Source organism: Nerophis ophidion, linkage group LG01, assembly GCF_033978795.1.
Source record: "Nerophis ophidion isolate RoL-2023_Sa linkage group LG01, RoL_Noph_v1.0, whole genome shotgun sequence".
Classification (NCBI taxonomy): Eukaryota; Metazoa; Chordata; class Actinopteri; order Syngnathiformes; family Syngnathidae; genus Nerophis; species Nerophis ophidion.
In genome coordinates, this window is record NC_084611.1 from 1162082 (window position 1) to 1182531 (window position 20450).

Consider the following 20450-nt stretch of genomic DNA (forward strand, 5'->3'; position numbering starts at 1 on the left):
TAGTAGAACAGTAATGACATCATTCAAAGTTCCATGCATCTTTAGTACTTAGTAGAACAGTAATGACATCCTTCAAAGTTCCATGCATCTTTAGTACTTAGTAGAACAGTAATGACATCCTTCAAAGTTCCATGCATCTTTAGTACTTAGTAGAACAGTAATGACATCCTTCAAAGTTCCATGCATCTTTAGTACTTAGTAGAACAGTAATGACATCCTTCAAAGTTCCATGCATCTTTAGTACTTAGTAGAACAGTAATGACATCATTCAAAGTTCCATGCATCTTTAGTACTTAGTAGAACAGTAATGACATCCTTCAAAGTTCCATGCATCTTTAGTACTTAGTAGAACAGTAATGACATGATTCAAAGTTCCATGCATCTTTCGTACTTAGTAGAACAGTAATGACATCATTCAAAGTTCCATGCATCTTTAGTACTTAGTAGAACAGTAATGACATCCTTCAAAGTTCCATGCATCTTTAGTACTTAGTAGAACAGTAATGACATGATTCAAAGTTCCATGCATCTTTAGTACTTAGTAGAACAGTAATGACATCCTTCAAAGTTCCATGCATCTTTAGTACTTAGTAGAACAGTAATGACATCATTCAAAGTTCCATGCATCTTTAGTACTTAGTAGAACAGTAATGACATCCTTCAAAGTTCCATGCATCTTTAGTACTTAGTAGAACAGTAATGACATCATTCAAAGTTCCATGCATCTTTAGTACTTAGTAGAACAGTAATGACATCATTCAAAGTTCCATGCATCTTTAGTACTTAGTAGAACAGTAATGACATCCTTCAAAGTTCCATGCATCTTTAGTACTTAGTAGAACAGTAATGACATCATTCAAAGTTCCATGCATCTTTAGTACTTAGTAGAACAGTAATGACATCCTTCAAAGTTCCATGCATCTTTAGTACTTAGTAGAACAGTAATGACATCCTTCAAAGTTCCATGCATCTTTAGTACTTAGTAGAACAGTAATGACATCCTTCAAAGTTCCATGCATCTTTAGTACTTAGTAGAACAGTAATGACATCCTTCAAAGTTCCATGCATCTTTAGTACTTAGTAGAACAGTAATGACATCCTTCAAAGTTCCATGCATCTTTAGTACTTAGTAGAACAGTAATGACATCCTTCAAAGTTCCATGCATCTTTAGTACTTAGTAGAACAGTAATGACATCCTTCAAAGTTCCATGCATCTTTAGTACTTAGTAGAACAGTAATGACATCCTTCAAAGTTCCATGCATCTTTAGTACTTAGTAGAACAGTAATGACATGATTCAAAGTTCCATGCATCTTTAGTACTTAGTAGAACAGTAATGACATCCTTCAAAGTTCCATGCATCTTTAGTACTTAGTAGAACAGTAATGACATCATTCAAAGTTCCATGCATCTTTAGTACTTAGTAGAACAGTAATGACATCCTTCAAAGTTCCATGCATCTTTAGTACTTAGTAGAACAGTAATGACATCATTCAAAGTTCCATGCATCTTTAGTACTTAGTAGAACAGTAATGACATCATTCAAAGTTCCATGCATCTTTAGTACTTAGTAGAACAGTAATGACATCCTTCAAAGTTCCATGCATCTTTAGTACTTAGTAGAACAGTAATGACATCATTCAAAGTTCCATGCATCTTTAGTACTTAGTAGAACAGTAATGACATCCTTCAAAGTTCCATGCATCTTTAGTACTTAGTAGAACAGTAATGACATCCTTCAAAGTTCCATGCATCTTTAGTACTTAGTAGAACAGTAATGACATCCTTCAAAGTTCCATGCATCTTTAGTACTTAGTAGAACAGTAATGACATCCTTCAAAGTTCCATGCATCTTTAGTACTTAGTAGAACAGTAATGACATCCTTCAAAGTTCCATGCATCTTTAGTACTTAGTAGAACAGTAATGACATCATTCAAAGTTCCATGCATCTTTAGTACTTAGTAGAACAGTAATGACATCCTTCAAAGTTCCATGCATCTTTAGTACTTAGTAGAACAGTAATGACATGATTCAAAGTTCCATGCATCTTTCGTACTTAGTAGAACAGTAATGACATCATTCAAAGTTCCATGCATCTTTAGTACTTAGTAGAACAGTAATGACATCCTTCAAAGTTCCATGCATCTTTAGTACTTAGTAGAACAGTAATGACATCATTCAAAGTTCCATGCATCTTTAGTACTTAATAGAACAGTAATGACATCATTCAAAGTTCCATGCATCTTTAGTACTTAGTAGAACAGTAATGACATCATTCAAAGTTCCATGCATCTTTAGTACTTAGTAGAACAGTAATGACATCATTCAAAGTTCCATGCATCTTTAGTACTTAGTAGAACAGTAATGACATCATTCAAAGTTCCATGCATCTTTAGTACTTAGTAGAACAGTAATGACATCATTCAAAGTTCCATGCATCTTTAGTACTTAGTAGAACAGTAATGACATCCTTCAAAGTTCCATGCATCTTTAGTACTTAGTAGAACAGTAATGACATCATTCAAAGTTCCATGCATCTTTAGTACTTAGTAGAACAGTAATGACATCCTTCAAAGTTCCATGCATCTTTAGTACTTAGTAGAACAGTAATGACATCCTTCAAAGTTCCATGCATCTTTAGTACTTAGTAGAACAGTAATGACATCCTTCAAAGTTCCATGCATCTTTAGTACTTAGTAGAACAGTAATGACATCCTTCAAAGTTCCATGCATCTTTAGTACTTAGTAGAACAGTAATGACATCCTTCAAAGTTCCATGCATCTTTAGTACTTAGTAGAACAGTAATGACATCCTTCAAAGTTCCATGCATCTTTAGTACTTAGTAGAACAGTACTGACATCCTTCAAAGTTCCATGCATCTTTAGTACTTAGTAGAACAGTAATGACATCCTTCAAAGTTCCATGCATCTTTAGTACTTAGTAGAACAGTAATGACATCCTTCAAAGTTCCATGCATCTTTAGTACTTAGTAGAACAGTAATGACATCCTTCAAAGTTCCATGCATCTTTAGTACTTAGTAGAACAGTAATGACATCATTCAAAGTTCCATGCATCTTTAGTACTTAGTAGAACAGTAATGACATCCTTCAAAGTTCCATGCATCTTTAGTACTTAGTAGAACAGTAATGACATCCTTCAAAGTTCCATGCATCTTTAGTACTTAGTAGAACAGTAATGACATCCTTCAAAGTTCCATGCATCTTTAGTACTTAGTAGAACAGTAATGACATCCTTCAAAGTTCCATGCATCTTTAGTACTTAGTAGAACAGTAATGACATCATTCAAAGTTCCATGCATCTTTAGTACTTAGTAGAACAGTAATGACATCCTTCAAAGTTCCATGCATCTTTAGTACTTAGTAGAACAGTAATGACATCATTCAAAGTTCCATGCATCTTTAGTACTTAGTAGAACAGTAATGACATCCTTCAAAGTTCCATGCATCTTTAGTACTTAGTAGAACAGTAATGACATCCTTCAAAGTTCCATGCATCTTTAGTACTTAGTAGAACAGTAATGACATCCTTCAAAGTTCCATGCATCTTTAGTACTTAGTAGAACAGTAATGACATCCTTCAAAGTTCCATGCATCTTTAGTACTTAGTAGAACAGTAATGACATCCTTCAAAGGTGATACATAAGCTTCTTGCAAGCATCTCCAGTATTTGAGCCCATTCCTCTTGGACAAAGGCCTCCAGTTCATTCATATTCTTGGACTTGTGTGCTGCAACTGTCTTCTTCAAGTCCCACCACAGCTTTTCTACAGGATTTAGGTCTGGCCACTCCAGAGTCTTCCAGCCCTTCTTCTGATGTTGATTTGGAGGTCTGCTTGGGATCCTTGTCCTGTTGGAAGGTCCAACGTCTCCCAAGCCTCAGCTTCCTCACTGACTTCATGACATTTGCAGCTAATATATCCTGCTAGCAAATAGAATTCATAATGCCTTGAAGGCGCTGGAGATTCCCGCTACCTGAGGCAGAGAAACAGCCCCAGAGCATGATTGACCCCCCACCATGCTTAACAGTAGGCAAGGTGTTCTTCTCTTTGTAAGCTTCATTTTTTTCTCCTCCAGACATAACGTTGATTCATAGGCCCAAAGAGTTCCACTTTTGTCTCATCACTCCATAGAACAGTTTCCCAAAACCTTTGGGGTTTGTCCAGATGATTTTTTTGGCATACTGGAGTCTATTTTTCTTGTGCCTGGTAGTCAGAAGTGGTGTGCACCTGGGAGTTGTGGCATGGAGGCCTTCATCTCGTAGTGCACACCTTATAGTCTGGGACGAAACCTGCGTTCCCCCCTCTGCAATGTCCTGTTGTAGTTCTCACACAGCATCCTCTTTCTACCACGCCCAGGTAGTGTTTGCACTGTGTCTCTAGCTTTCAACTTGCACATTATATGTTCCCAACTGTGTCTCTTGGAATGTGGAATGTCTTAGTGCCAGGCTAAGTTGGCACTAAGAGGATATATGAATGTAGTGGCAGGCTAAGTTGGCACTAAGAGGATATATGAATGTAGTGCCAGGCTAAGTTGGCACTAAGAGGATATATGAATGTAGTGCCAGGCTAAGTTGGCACTAAGAGGATATATGAATGTAGTGCCAGGCTAAGTTGGCACTAAGAGGATATATGAATGTAGTGGCAGGCTAAGTTGGCACTAAGAGGATACGTATATGAATGTAGTGGCAGGCTAAGTTGGCACTAAGAGGATAAATGAATGTAGTGCCAGGCTAAGTTGGCACTAAGAGGATATATGAATGTAGTGGCAGGCTAAGTTGGCACTAAGAGGATATATGAATGTAGTGCCAGGCTAAGTTGGCACTAAGAGGATATATGAATGTAGTGCCAGGCTAAGTTGGCACTAAGAGGATATATGAATGTAGTGGCAGGCTAAGTTGGCACTAAGAGGATATATGAATGTAGTGCCAGGCTAAGTTGGCACTAAGAGGATATATGAATGTAGTGCCAGGCTAAGTTGGCACTAAGAGGATATATGAATGTAGTGCCAGGCTAAGTTGGCACTAAGAGGATATATGAATGTAGTGCCAGGCTAAGTTGGCACTAAGAGGATATATGAATGTAGTGCCAGGCTAAGTTGGCACTAAGAGGATATATGAATGTAGTGCCAGGCTAAGTTGGCACTAAGAGGATATATGAATGTAGTGCCAGGCTAAGTTGGCACTAAGAGGATATATGAATGTAGTGGCAGGCTAAGTTGGCACTAAGAGGATATATGAATGTAGTGGCAGGCTAAGTTGGCACTAAGAGGATATATGAATGTAGTGCCAGGCTAAGTTGGCACTAAGAGGATATATGAATGTAGTGCCAGGCTAAGTTGGCACTAAGAGGATATATGAATGTAGTGGCAGGCTAAGTTGGCACTAAGAGGATATATGAATGTAGTGCCAGGCTAAGTTGGCACTAAGAGGTTATTGTTCTTGCAGCAGAATGTAGTGGGAAGCTTGCGACTGCCTCGTATGGGCAAGGCTTGAAATGGGTTAGCATGTTGGAGGTGTTGGCAGAAGCATGCCATGTCCACCTGGTTGTTTCACACCTGGAAGTGCAGGTGTGCCCAAGGAGGAGATGTCGAGGAGGCAGGAGGGTCTTCCAGCTCTGGCTTTTGCATGTTGTGGTACTGTAGCTAGCATGTTGTGGTACTGTAGCTAGCATGTTGTGTTACTGTAGCTAGCATGTTGTGGTACTGTAGCTAGCATGTTGTGGTACTGTAGCTAGCATGTTGTGGTACTGTAGCTAGCATGTTGTGGTACTGTAGTTTGCATGTTGTGGTACTGTAGCTAGCATGTTGTATTACTGTAGCTAGCATGTTGTGGTACTGTAGCTAGCATGTTGTGGTACTGTAGCTAGCATGTTGTGGTACTGTAGCTAGCATGTTGTGTTACTGTAGCTAGCATGTTGTGGTACTGTAGCTAGCATGTTGTGGTACTGTAGCTAGCATGTTGTGGTACTGTAGCTAGCATGTTGTGGTACTGTAGCTAGCATGTTGTGGTACTGTAGCTAGCATGTTGTGGTACTGTAGCTAACATGTTGTGTTACTGTAGCTAGCATGTTGTGGTACTGTAGCTAGCATGTTGTGGTACTGTAGCTAGCATGTTGTGGTACTGTAGCTAGCATGTTGTGGTACTGTAGCTAGCATGTTGTGTTACTGTAGCTAGCATGTTGTGGTACTGTAGCTAGCATGTTGTGGTACTGTAGCTAGCATGGCGTGTGTTGTGCATGCTTAAACAGCGCGCGGTACGCTACTTCTGTCGGTCCGTAGTGCGGTGTGCTACTTGATATGTCCGTGTGGAAACTCTTTGGGTGCTCCCCCCTTCCAAGGCGAACCCCCCGTGGCAAAAGGGTTCAATACAAATACAGGCATGGTTCCAGCCTTAGTATACACACATTTAACAACTTAGTCTGACATCTTTATTTTCATCCTGCGGCTGCTTGTTGTACACGGCATTTTCTTGCGACTTTTAAATGAAAAACATCTAGCATCTTCTTCTGGTGTTATTGTAGAATGTGGTGGTGTTTAGACTCTACTTCTGTCCCTCCATGTCCGCATGACGTCACCCTTGCTTGGCGCTGCTCCTCCACTTGGACTTTCTCTCCTTCAAATATGCCACTGTCCTCCTAATATTTGCACACTTTGTAGATGTGGGTTTATCTGCATTACACATCAAAATCACAGACATGCTGACAATGCTCCAGACAATAATGTGCGCCTGGTTTTCAGTAATCAAAGTCTTTTTCCTGTGGTGGAGTTTTAGGTACATCACTTGTCAATAGTGTGCACATAAATATATCAATTCATACTGTAACCACCAGCTAATGTTTTATGCTGGTGCGGTTTAGATTTAATGTCAGTTTCCCCCATGTTTGCAAACACATGGTGATTGGCGGAGATAGAGGGTGTGTTGTTGTGTAAGCAAGGAGACGGAAGCCTTTGCACGGGAGGTGAAAAGTGTTGGAATTGTGATGTTTGTTAACATAAGATTGGTAGTAAAAGTTAAAAATAGCGTCGGACTTTGTGTGATTTGCAATTTATTATTTTACTTTGATATGTTGTCAAGTAGAAAAAAACAACTTCTTTTCAAGGTAATGAAAATGTGCGCCACATTCAATGACTCTTCTTCTTCTTCTGTTGTTCCTGAAAGTAGACAGCAGGCATAAACACGATGGCTGTTGCGACATCTACTGGATTGATTTAGAACTGCACTTTCTTGGTCTGGTGGGACAGAGCCTACATTTGACAGCCCTGCCACTTCCTGACAATCATCACAGGGAATGATTTGACTTGCTGAGAGAAAAAAGAAGGCTCACCTTTGCAGGTCTTCCTGCGCAGGTTGTGACATGTGCGCCGACAACCGCAACGGCGAGTGTCCCATGCACGGACCTCTGCACTCCCTCAGGAGGCTGGTCGGCACCAGCAGCACCGCCGCACCCGTCGCCCTGCCCGACGTCCCTGATTGGCTGAGAGACCTCCCCCGGGAGGTGAATACACACACACACACACACACCCCCTGTGGTCAACTTGCCTTTGATCTAAAAGGTGTGTTTGGTTTGCAGGTGTGTCTGTGCACCAGCACCGTCCCCGGCCTGGGGTACGGCATCTGCGCCGCCCAAAGGGTCCCCCAGGGAACTTGGATCGGACCCTTTCAGGGCGTCCCTCTGATGCTGGACAAAGTCCGCTTGGGCGCCTCCAGGAACACACGACACCTGTGGGAGGTGAGTAAGGATCCTTGCTCAAGGTCACTCAGTCCTGGACTGAGTAAAAATGTGTCTCCTCACTTCCCAAACCTGCCCTGAGTCTTGTTCAAAGGAAAGTTCATGTAACACACTGCTAAAAATGCCTTGTTTGACATGTGTTGCTGTCATTACATTCTAACCTCATCATTATTGGAGTTAGTCAGTGTGAAGATGACACATCTTGTCTTTGCAGTCTTACAATTGAATAGAAGTTGTATTGATTTGTTGTATTCTCTTTTTATTTAACATTTACACAAGGTGACCACTTCACTGTAGATGTATTAATAAGAAGGACAATCAGCATGAAAGTCAGTTCCATGTTATGAGCATGTAATACTTTGCCTCATTGACAACTTCTTACCTTTTGTCTTCTTCTTCACAATATTCATCCTCCTCAACAGCCAAAGTCTTTTATTTTCATGTAGAATGGACACCACACCTTAAATATCTTGTATTCATATTTTCCTGTGGAATGGACACCACACCTTAAATATCTTGTATTCATATTTTCCTGTGGAATGGACACCACACCTTAAATATCTTGTATTCATATTTTCCTGTGGAATGGACACCACACCTTAAATATCTTGTATTCATATTTTCATGTGGAATGGACACCACACCTTAAATATCTTGTATTCATATTTTCATGTGGAATGGACACCACACCTTAAATATCTTGTATTCATATTTTCATGTGCAATGGACACCACACCTTAAATATCTTGTATTCATATTTTCCTGTGGAATGGACACCACACCTTAAATATCTTGTATTCATATTTTCCTGTGGAATGGACACCACACCTTAAATATCTTGTATTCATATTTTCCTGTGGAATGGACACCACACCTTAAATATCTTGTATTCATATTTTCCTGTGGAATGGACACCACACCTTAAATATCTTGTATTCATATTTTCCTGTGGAATGGACACCACACCTTAAATATCTTGTATTCATATTTTCATGTGGAATGGACATCACACCTTAAATATCTTGTATTCATATTTTCCTGTGGAATGGACACCACACCTTAAATATCTTGTATTCATATTTTCCTGTGGAATGGACACCACACCTTAAATATCTTGTATTCATATTTTCCTGTGGAATGGACACCACACCTTAAATATCTTGTATTCATATTTTCATGTGCAATGGACACCACACCTTAAATATCTTGTATTCATATTTTCCTGTGGAATGGACACCACACCTTAAATATCTTGTATTCATATTTTCCTGTGGAATGGACACCACACCTTAAATATCTTGTATTCATATTTTCCTGTGGAATGGACACCACACCTTAAATATCTTGTATTCATATTTTCCTGTGGAATGGACACCACACCTTAAATATCTTGTATTCATATTTTCATGTGGAATGGACACCACACCTTAAATATCTTGTATTCATATTTTCCTGTGGAATGGACACCACACCTTAAATATCTTGTATTCATATTTTCCTGTGGAATGGACACCACACCTTAAATATCTTGTATTCATATTTTCATGTGGAATGGACACCACACCTTAAATATCTTGTATTCATATTTTCATGTGGAATGGACACCACACCTTAAATATCTTGTATTCATATTTTCCTGTGGAATGGACACCACACCTTAAATATCTTGTATTCATATTTTCATGTGGAATGGACACCACACCTTAAATATCTTGTATTCATATTTTCCTGTGCAATGGACACCACACCTTAAATATCTTGTATTCATATTTTCCTGTGCAATGGACACCACACCTTAAATATCTTGTATTCATATTTTCCTGTGGAATGGACACCACACCTTAAATATCTTGTATTCATATTTTCCTGTGCAATGGACACCACACCTTAAATATCTTGTATTCATATTTTCCTGTGGAATGGACACCACACCTGCCGCCAGCGTGCTCCTGTGTGAGTTTGTCTCAACATGGCAACATCCTTTGAGTGTACTTCCTGAAGTGCACTTAAACAAGTGTTCTCTTCTAATGGCAGCAAGCTGGGACCTGATTGGCTAAGATCAGTCTGCCGGCCAATCAGGAAGCTTGTCTCATGTTGCCCATGGTGAGGAGCAGCAGGACGTGACCTTTGAACCCTGAAGCTGGAGTTTTTTACTAGTGTGCCCAGGAATGTCCAGACTTTTCTTTAGCCTGGTTCCCCAGCACTTGGACTGGCAGGGAGCAGAAGAAGACCAGGTTCTGGTGGAGCCAGACCAGAGAAGTTCCAGGGAAAACACATGAAGCTGTCACGGGTCCTGTGAGTCTGTCGTGCTAAGAAAGCAAAGCAGCTTGAGGCGAAATATTTAGTTAGCGTGAGGCCCGCCAGGATTCCCAGAACTCTACTGGGCCCGTCGGAATCTCCACTCTGGATCATAAAGCAGCTTTTATTTGTCCACCTTCCATCAGACTGGACTTGGGACCAGCGCCATGACATCAGCACTTGGACTTGCAGCTCCCTGCCACGGTCCTCAAGGTCGCCCAGGTCCACCTGTTGTCATGGCGACGCTGAGGACCACCTCGGCTCCCCTCCCCCACACACACTTAACGCTCCAGTTGTTGTGTGAGAAAGCAGCTCGCTTCTCCAAATATTATGGGATGTCTGAGGCATTATCAGCCTGCTGAGTGATGAGGCGGCTCGCTGAGAACATGGCGTCAGACCCGAGTTCCAGACTGTTGCTTCTACATGTGGAGGTCCAGACTGTTGCTTCTACATGTGGAGGTCCAGACTGTTGCTTCTACATGTGGAGGTCCAGACTGTTGCTTCTACATGTGGAGGTCCAGACTGTTGCTTCTACATGTGGAGGTCCAGACTGTTGCTTCTACATCTGGAGGTCCAGACTGTTGCTTCTACACGTGGAGGTCCAGACTGTTGCTTCTACATGTGGAGGTCCAGACTGTTGCTTCTACATGTGGAGGTCCAGACTGTTGCTTCTACATGTGGAGGTCCAGACTGTTGCTTCTACATGTGGAGGTCCAGACTGTTGCTTCTACATGTGGAGGTCCAGACTGTTGCTTCTACATGTGGAGGTCCAGACTGTTGCTTCTACATGTGGAGGTCCAGACTGTTGCTTCTACATGTGGAGGTCCAGACTGTTGCTTCTACATGTGGAGGTCCAGACTGTTGCTTCTACATGTGGAGGTCCAGACTGTTGCATCTACATGTGGAGGTCCAGACTGTTGCTTCTACATGTGGAGGTCCAGACTGTTGCTTCTACATGTGGAGGTCCAGACTGTTGCTTCTACATGTGGAGGTCCAGACTGTTGCTTCTACATGTGGAGGTCCAGACTGTTGCATCTACATGTGGAGGTCCAGACTGTTGCTTCTACACGTGGAGGTCCAGACTGTTGCTTCTACATGTGGAGGTCCAGACTGTTGCTTCTACATGTGGAGGTCCAGACTGTTGCTTCTACATATGGAGGTCCAGACTGTTGCTTCTACATGTGGAGGTCCAGACTGTTGCTTCTACACGTGGAGGTCCAGACTGTTGCTTCTACATGTGGAGGTCCAGACTGTTGCTTCTACACGTGGAGGTCCAGACTGTTGCTTCTACATGTGGAGGTCCAGACTGTTGCTTCTACATGTGGAGGTCCAGACTGTTGCTTCTACATGTGGAGGTCCAGACTGTTGCTTCTACATGTGGAGGTCCAGACTGTTGCTTCTACATGTGGAGGTCCAGACTGTTGCTTCTACATGTGGAGGTCCAGACTGTTGCTTCTACATGTGGAGGTCCAGACTGTTGCTTCTACATGTGGAGGTCCAGACTGTTGCTTCTACACGTGGAGGTCCAGACTGTTGCTTCTACACGTGGAGGTCCAGACTGTTGCTTCTACATGTGGAGGTTTGAAGTACATGTACACATTGTGTGAATCCAGTTCAAACAACATTATAACATAGTGTGAATCAGTTTTGAATTACAAACCCTGTTTCCATAAGAGTTGGGAAATGGTGTTCGATGTAAATATAAACAGAATACAATGATTTGCAAATCCTTTTCAAGCCATATTCAGTTGAATATGCTACAAAGACAACATATTTCATGTTCAAACTCATAAACATTTTTTTGTTGTTGCAAATAATCATTAACTTTAGAATCTGATGCCAGCATCACGTGACAAAGAAGTTGGGAAAGGTGGCAATAAATACTGATAAAGTTGAGGAATGCTCATCAAACACTTATTTGGAACATCCCACAGGTGTGCATGCTAATTGGGAACAGGTGGGTGCCATGATTGGCTATAAAAGCAGCTTCTGTGAAATGCTCAGTCTTTCACAAACAAGGATTGGGAAAAGGTCACCAATTTGTGAACTAATGTGTGAGCAAATAGTCAAACAGTTTAACAACAAAGTTTTTCAAAGTGCAATTGAAAGAAATTTAGGGATTTCAACATCTACGCTCCATAATATCATCAAAAGGTTCAGAGAATCTGGAGAAATCACTGCACGTTAGCGATGATATTACGGACCTTCGTTCCCTCTGGCGGTACTGCATCAAAAATGGACCTCAGTGTGTAAGGGATATCACCACATGGGCACAGGAACACTTCATAAAACCACTGTCGCTACATCTGTAAGTGCAAGTTAAAACTCTACTATGCAAAGCCAAAGCCATTTATCAACAACACCCAGAAACACCGCCGGCTTCGCTGGACCCGAGATCATCTAAGATGGACTGATGCAAAGTGGAAAAGTGTTCTGTGGTCTGACGAGTCCACATTTCAAATTGTTTTTTGGAAACGGTGAACGTCATGTCCTCCAGAACAAAGAGGAAAATAACCATCCATCCATCCATCCATTTTCTACCGCTTATTCCCTTTCGGGGTCGCGGGGGCCGCTGGCGCCTATCTCAGCTACAATCGGGCGGAAGGCAGGGTACACCCTGGACAAGTCGCCAACCATTCGGATTGTTATAGGCGCAAAGTGTAAAAGTCAGCATGTGTGATGGTATGGGGGTGTATTAGTGCCCAAGGCATGGGTAACTTACACATGTGTGATGGTATGGGGGTGTATTAGTGCCCAAGGCATGGGTAACTTACACATCTGTGATGGTATGGGGGTGTATTAGTGCCCAAGGCATGGGTAACTTACACATGTGTGATGGTATGGGGGTGTATTAGTGAACAAGACATGGGTAACTTACACATGTGTGATGGTATGGGGGTGTATTAGTGAACAAGACATGGGTAACTTACACATGTGTGATGGTATGGGGGTGTATTAGTGAACAAGGCATGACTAACTTACACATGTGTGATGGTATGGGGGTGTATTAGTGAACAAGACATGACTAACTTACACATGTGTGATGGTATGGGTGTGTATTAGTGCCCAAGGCATGGGTAACTTACACATGTGTGATGGTATGGGGGTGTATTAGTGCCCAAGACATGGGTAACTTACACATGTGTGATGGTATGGGGGTGTATTAGTGCCCAAGGCATGGGTAACTTACACATGTGTGATGGTATGGGGGTGTATTAGTGAACAAGACATGGGTAACTTACACATGTGTGATGGTATGGGGGTGTATTAGTGAACAAGACATGGGTAACTTACACATGTGTGATGGTATGGGGGTGTATTAGTGCCCAAGGCATGGGTAACTTACACATGTGTGATGGTATGGGGGTGTATTAGTGCCCAAGACATGGGTAACTTACACATGTGTGATGGTATGGGGGTGTATTAGTGCCCAAGGCATGGGTAACTTACACATGTGTGATGGTATGGGGGTGTATTAGTGAACAAGACATGGGTAACTTACACATGTGTGATGGTATGGGGGTGTATTAGTGAACAAGACATGGGTAACTTACACATGTGTGATGGTATGGGGGTGTATTAGTGCCCAAGGCATGGGTAACTTACACATGTGTGATGGTATGGGGGTGTATTAGTGAACAAGACATGGGTAACTTACACATGTGTGATGGTATGGGGGTGTATTAGTGCCCAAGGCATGGGTAACTTACACATGTGTGATGGTATGGGGGTGTATTAGTGAACAAGACATGGGTAACTTACACATGTGTGATGGTATGGGGGTGTATTAGTGCCCAAGGCATGGGTAACTTACACATGTGTGATGGTATGGGGGTGTATTAGTGCCCAAGACATGGGTAACTTACACATGTGTGATGGTATGGGGGTGTATTAGTGCCCAAGACATGGGTAACTTACACATGTGTGATGGTATGGGGGTGTATTAGTGCCCAAGGCATGGGTAACTTACACATGTGTGATGGTATGGGGGTGTATTAGTGCCCAAGACATGGGTAACTTACACATGTGTGATGGTATGGGGGTGTATTAGTGAACAAGACATGACTAACTTACACATGTGTGATGGTATGGGGGTGTATTAGTGCACAAGGCATGGGTAACTTACACATGTGTGATGGTATGGGGGTGTATTAGTGCCCAAGACATGGGTAACTTACACATGTGTGATGGTATGGGGGTGTATTAGTGAACAAGGCATGGGTAACTTACACATGAGTGATGGTATGGGGGTGTATTAGTGCCCAAGGCATGGGTAACTTACACATGTGTGATGGTATGGGGGTGTATTAGTGCCCAAGGCATGGGTAACTTACACATGTGTGATGGTATGGGGGTGTATTAGTGCCCAAGACATGGGTAACTTACACATGTGTGATGGTATGGGGGTGTATTAGTGCCCAAGACATGGGTAACTTACACATGTGTGATGGTATGGGGGTGTATTAGTGCCCAAGACATGGGTAACTTACACATGTGTGATGGTATGGGGGTGTATTAGTGCCCAAGACATGGGTAACTTACACATGTGTGATGGTATGGGGGTGTATTAGTGCCCAAGGCATGGGTAACTTACACATGTGTGATGGTATGGGGGTGTATTAGTGCCCAAGACATGGGTAACTTACACATGTGTGATGGTATGGGGGTGTATTAGTGCCCAAGGCATGGGTAACTTACACATGTGTGATGGTATGGGGGTGTATTAGTGCCCAAGGCATGGGTAACTTACACATGTGTGATGGTATGGGGGTGTATTAGTGCCCAAGACATGGGTAACTTACACATGTGTGATGGTATGGGGGTGTATTAGTGAACAAGACATGGGTAACTTACACATGTGTGATGGTATGGGGGTGTATTAGTGCCCAAGACATGGGTAACTTACACATGTGTGATGGTATGGGGGTGTATTAGTGCCCAAGGCATGGGTAACTTACACATGTGTGATGGTATGGGGGTGTATTAGTGCCCAAGACATGGGTAACTTACACATGTGTGATGGTATGGGGGTGTATTAGTGCCCAAGGCATGGGTAACTTACACATGTGTGATGGTATGGGGGTGTATTAGTGCCCAAGGCATGGGTAACTTACACATGTGTGATGGTATGGGGGTGTATTAGTGCCCAAGACATGGGTAACTTACACATGTGTGATGGTATGGGGGTGTATTAGTGAACAAGACATGGGTAACTTACACATGTGTGATGGTATGGGGGTGTATTAGTGAACAAGACATGGGTAACTTACACATGTGTGATGGTATGGGGGTGTATTAGTGCTCAAGACATGGGTAACTTACACATGTGTGATGGTATGGGGGTGTATTAGTGCCCAAGACATGGGTAACTTACACATGTGTGATGGTATGGGGGTGTATTAGTGCTCAAGGCATGACTAACTTACACATGTGTGTTGGTATGGGGGTGTATTAGTGAACAAGACATGGGTAACTTACACATGTGTGATGGTATGGGGGTGTATTAGTGCCCAAGACATGGGTAACTTACACATGTGTGATGGTATGGGGGTGTATTAGTGCCCAAGGCATGACTAACTTACACATGTGTGATGGTATGGGGGTGTATTAGTGCCCAAGACATGGGTAACTTACACATGTGTGATGGTATGGAGGTGTATTAGTGCCCAAGGCATGGGTAACTTACACATGTGTGATGGTATGGGGGTGTATTAGTGCCCAAGACATGGGTAACTTACACATGTGTGATGGTATGGGGGTGTATTAGTGAACAAGGCATGGGTAACTTACACATGTGTGATGGTATGGGGGTGTATTAGTGCCCAAGACATGGGTAACTTACACATGTGTGATGGTATGGGGGTGTATTAGTGAACAAGGCATGGGTAACTTACACATGTGTGATGGTATTGGGGTGTATTAGTGAACAAGACATGGGTAACTTACACATGTGTGATGGTATGGAGGTGTATTAGTGCCCAAGGCATGGGTAACTTACACATGTGTGATGGTATGGGGGTGTATTAGTGAACAAGGCATGGGTAACTTACACATGTGTGATGGTATGGGGGTGTATTAGTGCCCAAGACATGGGTAACTTACACATGTGTGATGGTATGGGGGTGTATTAGTGAACAAGGCATGGGTAACTTACACATGTGTGATGGTATGGGGGTGTATTAGTGCCCAAGACATGGGTAACTTACACATGTGTGATGGTATGGGGGTGTATTAGTGAACAAGGCATGGGTAACTTACACATGTGTGATGGTATGGGGGTGTATTAGTGCCCAAGACATGGGTAACTTACACATGTGTGATGGTATGGGGGTGTATTAGTGAACAAGGCATGGGTAACTTACACATGTGTGATGGTATGGGGGTGTATTAGTGAACAAGACATGGGTAACTTACACATGTGTGATGGTATGGGGGTGTATTAGTGCCCAAGACATGGGTAACTTACACATGTGTGATGGTATGGGGGTGTATTAGTGCCCAAGACATGGGTAACTTACACATGTGTGATGGTATGGGGGTGTATTAGTGCCCAAGGCATGACTAACTTACACATGTGTGTTGGTATGGGGGTGTATTAGTGAACAAGACATGGGTAACTTACACATGTGTGATGGTATGGGGGTGTATTAGTGCCCAAGACATGGGTAACTTACACATGTGTGATGGTATGGGGGTGTATTAGTGCCCAAGGCATGACTAACTTACACATGTGTGATGGTATGGGGGTGTATTAGTGAACAAGGCATGGGTAACTTACACATGTGTGATGGTATTGGGGTGTATTAGTGAACAAGACATGGGTAACTTACACATGTGTGATGGTATGGAGGTGTATTAGTGCCCAAGGCATGGGTAACTTACACATGTGTGATGGTATGGGGGTGTATTAGTGAACAAGGCATGGGTAACTTACACATGTGTGATGGTATGGGGGTGTATTAGTGAACAAGACATGACTAACTTACACATGTGTGATGGTATGGGGGTGTATTAGTGAACAAGACATGGGTAACTTACACATGTGTGATGGTATGGGGGTGTATTAGTGCCCAAGACATGACTAACTTACACATGTGTGATGGTATGGGGGTGTATTAGTGCCCAAGGCATGGGTAACTTACACATGTGTGATGGTATGGGGGTGTATTAGTGCCCAAGACATGGGTAACTTACACATGTGTGATGGTATGGGGGTGTATTAGTGCCCAAGGCATGGGTAACTTACACATGTGTGATGGTATGGGGGTGTATTAGTGAACAAGACATGGGTAACTTACACATGTGTGATGGTATGGGGGTGTATTAGTGAACAAGACATGGGTAACTTACACATGTGTGATGGTATGGGGGTGTATTAGTGAACAAGGCATGGGTAACTTACACATGTGTGATGGTATTGGGGTGTATTAGTGAACAAGACATGGGTAACTTACACATGTGTGATGGTATGGAGGTGTATTAGTGCCCAAGGCATGGGTAACTTACACATGTGTGATGGTATGGGGGTGTATTAGTGCCCAAGACATGGGTAACTTACACATGTGTGATGGTATGGGGGTGTATTAGTGAACAAGGCATGGGTAACTTACACATGTCTGATGGTATGGGGGTGTATTAGTGCCCAAGACATGGGTAACTTACACATGTGTGATGGTATGGGGGTGTATTAGTGCCCAAGACATGGGTAACTTACACATGTGTGATGGTATGGGGGTGTATTAGTGAACAAGACATGGGTAACTTACACATGTGTGATGGTATGGGGGTGTATTAGTGAACAAGACATGGGTAACTTACACATGTGTGATGGTATGGGGGTGTATTAGTGAACAAGGCATGGGTAACTTACACATGTGTGATGGTATTGGGGTGTATTAGTGAACAAGACATGGGTAACTTACACATGTGTGATGGTATGGAGGTGTATTAGTGCCCAAGGCATGGGTAACTTACACATGTGTGATGGTATGGGGGTGTATTAGTGCCCAAGACATGGGTAACTTACACATGTGTGATGGTATGGGGGTGTATTAGTGAACAAGGCATGGGTAACTTACACATGTGTGATGGTATGGGGGTGTATTAGTGCCCAAGACATGGGTAACTTACACATGTGTGATGGTATGGGGGTGTATTAGTGAACAAGGCATGGGTAACTTACACATGTGTGATGGTATGGGGGTGTATTAGTGAACAAGACATGGGTAACTTACACATGTGTGATGGTATGGGGGTGTATTAGTGCCCAAGACATGGGTAACTTACACATGTGTGATGGTATGGGGGTGTATTAGTGCCCAAGACATGGGTAACTTACACATGTGTGATGGTATGGGGGTGTATTAGTGCCCAAGGCATGACTAACTTACACATGTGTGTTGGTATGGGGGTGTATTAGTGAACAAGACATGGGTAACTTACACATGTGTGATGGTATGGGGGTGTATTAGTGCCCAAGACATGGGTAACTTACACATGTGTGATGGTATGGGGGTGTATTAGTGCCCAAGACATGGGTAACTTACACATGTGTGATGGTATGGGGGTGTATTAGTGAACAAGGCATGGGTAACTTACACATGTGTGATGGTATTGGGGTGTATTAGTGAACAAGACATGGGTAACTTACACATGTGTGATGGTATGGAGGTGTATTAGTGCCCAAGGCATGGGTAACTTACACATGTGTGATGGTATGGGGGTGTATTAGTGAACAAGGCATGGGTAACTTACACATGTGTGATGGTATGGGGGTGTATTAGTGAACAAGACATGACTAACTTACACATGTGTGATGGTATGGGGGTGTATTAGTGAACAAGACATGGGTAACTTACACATGTGTGATGGTATGGGGGTGTATTAGTGCCCAAGACATGACTAACTTACACATGTGTGATGGTATGGGGGTGTATTAGTGCCCAAGGCATGGGTAACTTACACATGTGTGATGGTATGGGGGTGTATTAGTGCCCAAGACATGGGTAACTTACACATGTGTGATGGTATGGGGGTGTATTAGTGCCCAAGGCATGACTAACTTACACATGTGTGTTGGTATGGGGGTGTATTAGTGAACAAGACATGGGTAACTTACACATGTGTGATGGTATGGGGGTGTATTAGTGCCCAAGACATGACTAACTTACACATGTGTGATGGTATGGGGGTGTATTAGTGAACAAGACATGGGTAACTTACACATGTGTGATGGTATGGGGGTGTATTAGTGAACAAGGCATGGGTAACTTACACATGTGTGATGGTATGGGGGTGTATTAGTGAACAAGACATGACTAACTTACACATGTGTGATGGTATGGGGGTGTATTAGTGAACAAGACATGGGTAACTTACACATGTGTGATGGTATGGGGGTGTATTAGTGCCCAAGACATGACTAACTTACACATGTGTGATGGTATGGGGGTGTATTAGTGCCCAAGGCATGGGTAACTTACACATGTGTGATGGTATGGGGGTGTATTAGTGAACAAGACATGGGTAACTTACACATGTGTGATGGTATGGGGGTGTATTAGTGCCCAAGACATGGGTAACTTACACATGTGTGATGGTATGGGGGTGTATTAGTGCCCAAGACATGGGTAACTTACACATGTGTGATGGTATGGGGGTGTATTAGTGAACAAGACATGGGTAACTTACACATGTGTGATGGTATGGGGGTGTATTAGTGAACAAGACATGGGTAACTTACACATGTGTGATGGTATGGGGGTGTATTAGTGAACAAGACATGGGTAACTTACACATGTGTGATGGTATGGGGGTGTATTAGTGAACAAGACATGACTAACTTACACATGTGTGATGGTATGGGGGTGTATTAGTGCCCAAGACATGGGTAACTTACACATGTGTGATGGTATGGGGGTGTATTAGTGCCCAAGACATGGGTAACTTACACATGTGTGATGGTATGGGGGTGTATTAGTGAACAAGACATGGGTAACTTACACATGTGTGATGGTATGGGGGTGTATTAGTGAACAAGACATGGGTAACTTACACATGTGTGATGGTATGGGGGTGTATTAGTGCCCAAGACATGACTAACTTACACATGTGTGATGGTATGGGGGTGTATTAGTGAACAAGGCATGGGTAACTTACACATGTGTGATGGTATGGGGGTGTATTAGTGCCCAAGACATGGGTAACTTACATATCTGTGAAGGCACCATTAATGCTGAAAGGTACATACAGCTTTTGGAGCAACATATGATGTCATCCAAGAAACATTATCATGGGCGCCCCTGCTTATTTCAGCAAGACAATGCCAAGTCACTTGTTACAACAGCGTGGCTTCATAGTAAAAGAGTGTGGGTACTTTCCTGGCCAGCCTGCAGTCCAGACCTG

The 20450-nt window shown here is 42.7% G+C and overlaps 1 protein-coding gene across 3 annotated transcripts in view; it reads left to right on the forward strand.

Moving 5' to 3' along the window:
* Positions 1–20450, forward strand: part of prdm6 (PR domain containing 6) — a 96398-nt gene that overhangs the window by 8867 nt on the left and 67081 nt on the right. For all 3 annotated transcript variants that reach the window (XM_061888134.1, XM_061887995.1, XM_061888065.1), the window contains exons 3-4: positions 7366–7514; positions 7590–7748. In XM_061888134.1, the coding sequence (XP_061744118.1) occupies positions 7366–7514; positions 7590–7748 (308 nt within the window). The remainder of the gene's footprint in view (positions 1–7365; positions 7515–7589; positions 7749–20450) is intronic.